Genomic DNA, 7,846 nt, shown 5'->3' on the forward strand with positions numbered 1-7,846 from the left:
TATAAGATCACTGTGGTTTTAATCTGTTGGTACAAAAGCATCTTAATCAACATACAAACATTTCTCAATGATTCCAGCTCTGCACAATTTATCATTTGACCTCACACAAAACACACAGCACAAAAACAAATTTAAAGAGTGTTCAACAATGTGCACGAGACCCTCCCCTCTGGTTAGAGGCCGCTGTCTATCAGGACCAAAACCTCAGCCACAAGAACAGTTTCTCCCCCCCCCCCCCCGACATAAACACAGACTCTCGTCCAGCCCCAAAGTCTGAGGACATCACAGTAATGTGAAGGCTGAAACTGAATCTATGCGTTACATTAAGACACACTGCACACTGTTTCTGACTGTAAATCCTGCAGATGCCTGCACAACTGCACAGCTCCTCTTATGCCTCTTGTTTTGTGTTTTTACATTTTCATATTCTATCTAACATCGATTCTTATTCTATTTAAGCTCTCGGTCAGCAGGAGCTCTGCTGTTTTAGAGCTTCTCACTGCTTTAGTCATTGTTTTGCACCAAGACACCAAGTCAAAGTCCTCGTATGTGTAAATGTACTTGACAATAAAAAAACTATTCTGATTGTGATTCAGAATTTTACGGAGCCACTGAGGACAAAAATAATCAGTCATGTTCCACAGTGTTTTAAACCATGTGCATGGATTTGCAGTCCTTAACAAAATGTGTACATTTAGAAAATGTACTAAGGAGTTTCTGTCATTGGACCAATGGAAAACCCTGACATCAACAACGCCGCCATCCCAGCTGCAAGTGTGAAACAATGCTGAAACACCAAAAACAGCAGCTCCTTGAGTAGTCTGACGTTGATGCCAAAAGTGAGTCAATTTCCATGTAAAATGCAGAACTTTACAGCAGTTTGAAACATGTTTACAGCATGGTAAAAAATGTTTTGGTCTCTGTAATTCCTCTATTCATGAAGGACACGTGGGGAAAAGATGCCTTCTAATGATTAGTTGAAAAAGATAAATAAGCTGCTCAGTGCTCCATCATTCAGTTCCTCTTCTCTGCTGAGTCGCCTAATGTCGACTGTTTTCTGTTTCAGCTCATCTCCCTTCTCTTCTTTACTCAAAGCTTCTTCCTCATGTGGAGTCCAATCACATGTTTTGGGTTAATATTTCTCTTCTTAAGTTTCTTCTTCAGACTCCATACGAACATCTCCCTCTTCCTCATCCTGGTACCGTTTTAACCTTTGGAGATAAGCCTCTTGTGTTTGTTGTGGTTTGATCCTCCATGTGACATGTTGAGGTTCATCAGTCTCTCCATCCTCCTCTTCCTGCAGCTCCTCTTGACCCTCAGCTCCTCCCTCTCTGAATCCTGTTTGTATATTTTCTTTCTTCCTTCGAGTTTCAATTTCAGCTCCTTCATCAGTTTTGGACCCCTCATCCCTTCTTTCTCTACCCTCTACTTTTACCTGCTCTTTGACTCCTCCAGCTGGTTTATTAGTTGATTTTAAGCGTTCAGCTGCTCGTTTCTTCTTTTCTTCTCTTTCCCTACGATGTTTGCTTTGTGTTTCCATGACCTTTTTTTGATTTTCATTACTGTCCGCTCCTTTGTAAATGTCCCCTGCCTTCTCTTCTGTTGTTTTAGTGAGGGTACTTTGATTTTCTTCTTGATTACTTTCTCCTCTATCCTCAGGTTCTGTCTGAATCCTCTCCTGTTTCCTGTCTTCTAAAAGAGGCTGGTCCTGAATTCCCCTTCGTTGGTTGAGCATGTCATCCTCAGGTTTTCTCTTTTTCATTGAATCGTCTTTAACTGGTTTCACTGTGTTCTGTTCTCCATCATTTGTTTCTCGTCTTTGTCCCTGTTCCTGCTCTTGGTTTGTTTCTTCTTCTTGAACTGAAGTAAGTTGAAGTCTTTCTTCTACAACCTGAAATCCTGTTTTATCAGTTTTAGATGTGACTGGTTTTTCTTCCTCAGAGTGTTTCCCAGTTTTTGTCCCTTTCTGGACTTTGTCACTCGCTGCCTCTTGCTTTGTCCCTTTCTGGACTTCGTCACTCGTTGCATCTTGCATCTGAGCTGAATCGTCTCTAACTGGTTTCATTGTCTCCTCTTCACTCTCGTCTCCATCATTTGTTTCTCGTCTTTGTCCCTGTTCCTGCTCTTGGTTTGTTTCTTCTTCTTTTAGAATCACATGTAGAACTGTTTCCTTCATTTCATGTTCTCCTGCTGCAGAGACGATGTCTTTTACTGGCTCTGGTTCTGTCACAAGCTCATCTTCAGTCTCACTCTTTTCTCCTATTTTGTCCACATTGTTCTCTTCTTTTTTAACTGAAATGAGTGGAAGGTTTTCTTCTTTTTCATTCACAACTTGAAATCCTGTTTTATCACTTTTAGATGTGACTAGCTTTTCTTCCTCAGAGTGTTCACTTCCATCCTCACGTCTCCTCTTCTTGTTTTCTGTGACGACACAAAAGATGGAGAAACTGGTGAAGTTTGTGAATAAAAGCTGGCAAATGAAACTAAAACTAAATGCTAATCACTTCTTGAACTCTAGTCTCATCAATACATCATCAAACGTCTGCATGACTTCATAAAATCTTTAAGAGTCTTACTATCAGAGGACTGACAGTTTGTCACTTACTGGATTTCCTTTGTCTCCGTCTCCACACAACAAAGATGATCACAGGAATGAACACCAAAGCAGCACAGCCAATCACAGCACCGATAACAACATGAGTACCAGGAGGACTGGGAGGACTGGGAGGAACGGGAGTACTAGGAGGACTGGGAGTAGGGACCACAAAGAAATGATCTGAAATAGAAGAAAATATTGTTTGTATTTACTGTTTATCTTAATAATTACATCATTAAATAATGAATGACTTATATTTACCTGGAATAGTGAGGTGCTTCTCTCTGGTCTGGTTGATCTTCCTCTGTGTGACTCTACAGGTGAACTTCCTCCCATGTCTCTTCTCCACAGTCACTCTGCTGCTGACAGTGTAGAGACCATCAGGACCTCTGACTGTCTCAGTGGGTTCAGCAGAGAGGAGGTTTCCCTCGCCGTCCAGCCAAAACATCTCTGGCTCTGGATACCAGTCTGCAGACTCACACTCTAACAACACTCCATTGTTGTTTTTGATCATCTGAACAACAGGTGAGGAGACAGAACCTGTAGAGGAGAGAATTCTTACATCAGATATGTGGCGTTGAAGTCTGATACGTCATCAGGAACGCCCCTCTGAAGTCAGGATTCCGACCTGGAAACTCGGAGAACCTTCAGTAGCTCAAGTTAAATCCAACATGGCTGCTACGTGCATCAACAGTAACATTTAAGCTGTTTAAGCTTTGTTGGAGCCAAATGATGCGTTTGTTTTGTGTCATGCTATTTTCCTTGTGGTTGTGTGTGTTGGCCCTCTGCTGGGCACTATGTGTAGCCTGGGCGGATGCTGTGGTTAAAGCAACGCTCCAGGTGAGGTGGGACAGGTGATTGAATGGAGGCAAACAGTTTTTCTACCGTGTCAGCCTGTCGGAGTTAAACGCATCCAACACAGATTTGTTTGTTTTATTTATAGACGTAGTGGTTCCTCATATTTTCCTTTATTGATAAGAAGTATTTAAAAATAAATGGATTGAAAAATCCAAATCACATCATCAATGGACTGTGTTCATTTCAAGCTTCCACATTCATCCCTCAAGTGACTTTTCCAAACAATATTGGGTTTGTTAAAATTGGCCACTACAAGCTTTTTGAGTAATTTAGTCAATCACACTGATTGTATTGTGAACATGTTGTCATGTTGTTTCTGTGTGCAAACTGTCACGTCGTGTGTCGTTATCGTCTGGACAGATAAACACTTTGAACGCACCAATGAAAGATTTGGATGCACATATTCTTTCTAACATATTCCTCTCTCATCAGCAGCAAATCCATGACCGCTGCATGAACATTTATTAAATAATCATAAAAACATGTCCTCTTACCTACAACAAGCTGAACAGTGGAGGTTTTTGACAATGTAGGCATGAAGCATTTGTATCCTCCCTCATCAGAGACTTTAACTTTGGAGAGTTTCAGTGAGATGTTTCCCTTCTCCAGCTCATCGATGAACACTGATGTTCTTCCACTGAAGGACGGATGTTTTTTAGTCTCCAGTTCTTTGCCTTGACGCCACACAAGGACAAATCTGGGCTTCAGGTCAGGTCTCGCCCACTCCACAGTCATGTCAAAAGCATTCATGACGGGGTCCAGGTGACATGGCAGAATAACGTCTTCACCCACCAATGAAACCACTGGCTGAGATGGAACGATCACCTCAGACTGAGCTGCAAACAAACAGGGATTCATTTTTTATTCCTACAGCTCAGCAAATGTGAGCCATATGATGTCATTAGAAGGACAAACTTAAACTTCAGTAATTTAACTAACTCTTCATGTCAACATGAACCACACTGTTTGTAATGTCAACTTACCTCTACATGAGTTCATCAGGGCGAGGAAGACAACAGTGTAGATCACCAGGTCAGTGAAGGCACCATGCTGATAGTGAAGGGACCGTCTGTTGGAAACGTGAATCATCCTGGAGCTGTGAAAAGTAAAATAAAGCATGATAAAACATTAAAAAAGACCATACTGAGGAGCAATTAAAAAGCCTCTTGCAGGTCAGAGACCACAGTTAATCAAACTGTAGGTAAATAAATGAACGTCAGTATGTGGTGATGGTGACCTCAAAGCCCTCAAGTTAATTTATTAGAATGGTTTATAAACATGATTTTGAAGGGTTGACTTGTTTAGGTTGTCAGAACAGAAATCTGTTTCTGGGTCTCTGGGTCTCCACATGTGTTTTAATAATCTTTCTGAAAATCTGTGATGTGATACGACCTCGTGCGCAATACTTACCTCTGTGAATTTCTACATTTTCTTAATGAATAATAAATAAGAACATTTGAATTAGTCTTGCTGCACTTGTAAAAAGTTTGTTCAAACCAGCTTTAGAAAATAATTCCACTTGCACTAATCTGAATCAATAACCCTTAATTAGCTACTAGTGAGTATTTTTAACTGCTCAGTTTGTAAGAAGTTGTTTATAATTCATATTAGTGGAACAAATAAACTGGACACTGAGCGTACATTCAATTAAATATCATCAACAGACACATTTCTGCAGTTTAGCTGCAGAACAGCTCAGAGAAGCAAAAAAAATGGGGTAAACATCCACTGCACTCACTGAAGGTCTTTGTGCTATTTCTTCTTTTTAGTTACTAACAAGAACACATGCAGTGACCATTGCTTCATATATTAAAGGGGACATATTGTGAAAAATCAACTTTGACAGTATTTGTGGACATTTATTTGAGTAACCTGAGCAGTGTTTCCCCTACCATTATATTAGGGGGCGGCCCGCCCCCCCCCCCTGAAGGTTTTTTTTTTTTTTTCAAGATTCATTTTTGGGCTTTTTGTGCCTTTATTATAGTGATAGGATAGCGGATAGAGTCGGAAATCAGGGAAAGAAGTCATTTAAGGATATCTTTCCGATAGAAAAGGACAGTTGTCATGAAAAGTAACACATGAACACCAAGGTTCCTTCAAGTGTTTGTGTCGTCGTGTCGTTGTGTCGGCATGTCCCCACCCCCCCAACGCTGTAAACCTAGGGGAAACGCTGCTGAGTGTCCACAAAATGTGAAATAAATCCATCCAGTCCTTTGTTTGTGGTCTGCATAAGTCTTACAACACAGAGATAAATGCTCTGTTTCAAATGTGCTCTCCTTGTGATGTCACAGTGAGATTCTGGTAAAAAAAAAAATCCCCTCTCCTCCCCTGATATCTCCACCCATGGACTCCACCCCCACCCTAGAGCAAAACTTTTGGGGGTGGGGGGGGGGTGCTCCATGCAACCAGAGCCGCTGTATTATAAGGCTCTGTGTTCAACATAGCAAAATTGCCAAAAAAAATCCCTCTTGAATCCTGCGGAGTGTTAAGACAGCACAAGAGCAGAATCACATGAGCTTCAGAGTAAGAGAGAGAGAGAGAGAGAGAGAGAGAGAGAGAGTGAGAGAGAGGGAGAGGGAGGGGGAGCAATAAGTTCTGCTGTCCGTACATTTATCAAAACTGAAGTTTCTCCTGGCTCCGTTTTTAAAATGTTAATGTACAGCTGCTTGCTGCCAATTGTGCTGAACTCCAATAAACAACAGAATATCTGTTAATGTAGGTCTACAGCTGCTTGCTGATGTTTCAGTACAAAACTATAACAGAATATCGAGTGGAACTTTTCTAAACGTGAGGCGTACTCCTGTTGTTGTTTATGTCTGTGTACGTTCGAGCATAAACTGAGCAGATTAAAATTGTTTGTTGCAAAATTAATTTAGAGGGGAAAATTTTGATATAAATACAACCCAATAGATACAAGACAGATAAGATAAGAGTATGATAAAAAAAAAAAAATGTTATTTTATGCTGAACGGGTGTTTTTTTTATATTGTGGAGATTTCTTTGCGTACCACCGGTGGTACGGGTACCATAGTTTGAGAACCACTGATTTAACGCTCAAAACGGAGCGTTCTGAGAGAGCTGGTTTATACAGGGTCACAAACCTCCTCTGGTGATTGATTCATGTTATATTTTGACCAAAGCACAGCACAGATGTTTCATTTAGACCACAGGGGGACTGTTTGAAAAGGTGGAGAAGGGGAATGATATGTCCTCTTTAAACACAAGCTAGATGCCATGCATTCATGTTTCTAGCTGTGGCTAATTTGAAACCCCTGTCCCTTTCTAAGTTTTGAGATAAATCCTCAGGAGGTGTGAGCATGAATGTCTGTATGACCCTCTCTGTATAATTATTAACAAGTCCTTCTGTGTCCTTCACTCTGCACGTTTTAAACAAACAGTTTAGTTTCACTTTCATTTGCGAAGAAAAATCAGCGATAAAGTGAATTTAACAATATTCATACATAAACGGACAGTTTGTCATTAGGTAAACTTAAATGTTTTATATAAAGACAGTTTTAAACAATGAAGGCTCAGCAGGAAGTTCACCACCTCTCTGTCCCCACACTGTTAAAGTTTGTCCCGGTTACCGACGGAGTAGTAGTAGTAGTATTAAGTCTAGTCTGCGTGTTTAATCTTTAAACAAAGAGAAATTGTTTTTCAGCGTGTTATAAACCCAAAATGAACACATTAATTCAAACATATTCATACCTGTTGGATCGTTGTGGAAGTCTACCGAGGACTCTGATGGGTCAAAGTCTGATAAAAAGAGATAAGCAGATCCTCAGATCACCTGTAATAAAAAGGTGTGTTCACGTTTCATCGGCTTTATGAGCTTCAGTGGACGTGACCGTTCATACCGTTCAATGAAGGATTAAAGGATTCAGAACTTCGGTAAAGTTAGAAAGATATTCACAGATTCAGCTTTCAATCACAGTAATGTAGACTGCTGGTGTTATGTCGAGAAATGCACCCCTCGCGGAAGTGTCTGAAAACGGTATCATATTTCTGCGGGCAGATCTGTGACGACAAAGTAGACTATGTGCAGTTTACACTTGATACACGTAAAGTGTCCTTATTGTTCTGACCTGCAAACACTGTTTGACTCTAATGTGTTTGTAGAGGAAATTTAAAGATGGATGTAAAATCCATCTGTGTAGAAATTGTGTCCTGAAAGGTGCGCATGCAATTCTCTCCATAACACCTCTTGTGGCTCGAATGCGCCAAGACAGTCTAAACCAGTGATTCTCAACTGGTGGGTCGGGACCCAAAGGTGGGTCGGGAGCTGTTTTCAGTGGGTCATGTTCCTGGAAAAAACCTGTTCTCGAACAGTCTGTCAAGCACTTTTTTTAACATGTTTGTTTATATCTTCCATCAGGTGTTTTGCATCGTCTG

At 40.7% G+C, this 7,846-nt stretch overlaps 2 protein-coding genes across 2 annotated transcripts in view; both read right to left on the reverse strand.

Moving 5' to 3' along the window:
* Positions 1-7,846, reverse strand: part of LOC132974823 (trichohyalin-like) — a 34,497-nt gene continuing 26,651 nt past the window's right edge. The window contains exon 10 of the mRNA XM_061039102.1: positions 1-1,770. Within this exon, the coding sequence (XP_060895085.1) occupies positions 1,148-1,770 (623 nt within the window). The 3' untranslated portion in view covers positions 1-1,147. The remainder of the gene's footprint in view (positions 1,771-7,846) is intronic.
* The window catches only part of LOC132974866 (butyrophilin subfamily 3 member A3-like), a 14,574-nt gene continuing 11,165 nt past the window's right edge, over positions 4,438-7,846 (reverse strand). Inside the window, exon 6 of the mRNA XM_061039168.1 lies at positions 4,438-4,550. Coding sequence (XP_060895151.1) covers positions 4,540-4,550 — 11 coding nt within the window. The 3' untranslated portion in view covers positions 4,438-4,539. The remainder of the gene's footprint in view (positions 4,551-7,846) is intronic.

Source organism: Labrus mixtus, chromosome 5, assembly GCF_963584025.1.
Source record: "Labrus mixtus chromosome 5, fLabMix1.1, whole genome shotgun sequence".
Classification (NCBI taxonomy): domain Eukaryota; kingdom Metazoa; phylum Chordata; class Actinopteri; order Labriformes; family Labridae; genus Labrus; species Labrus mixtus.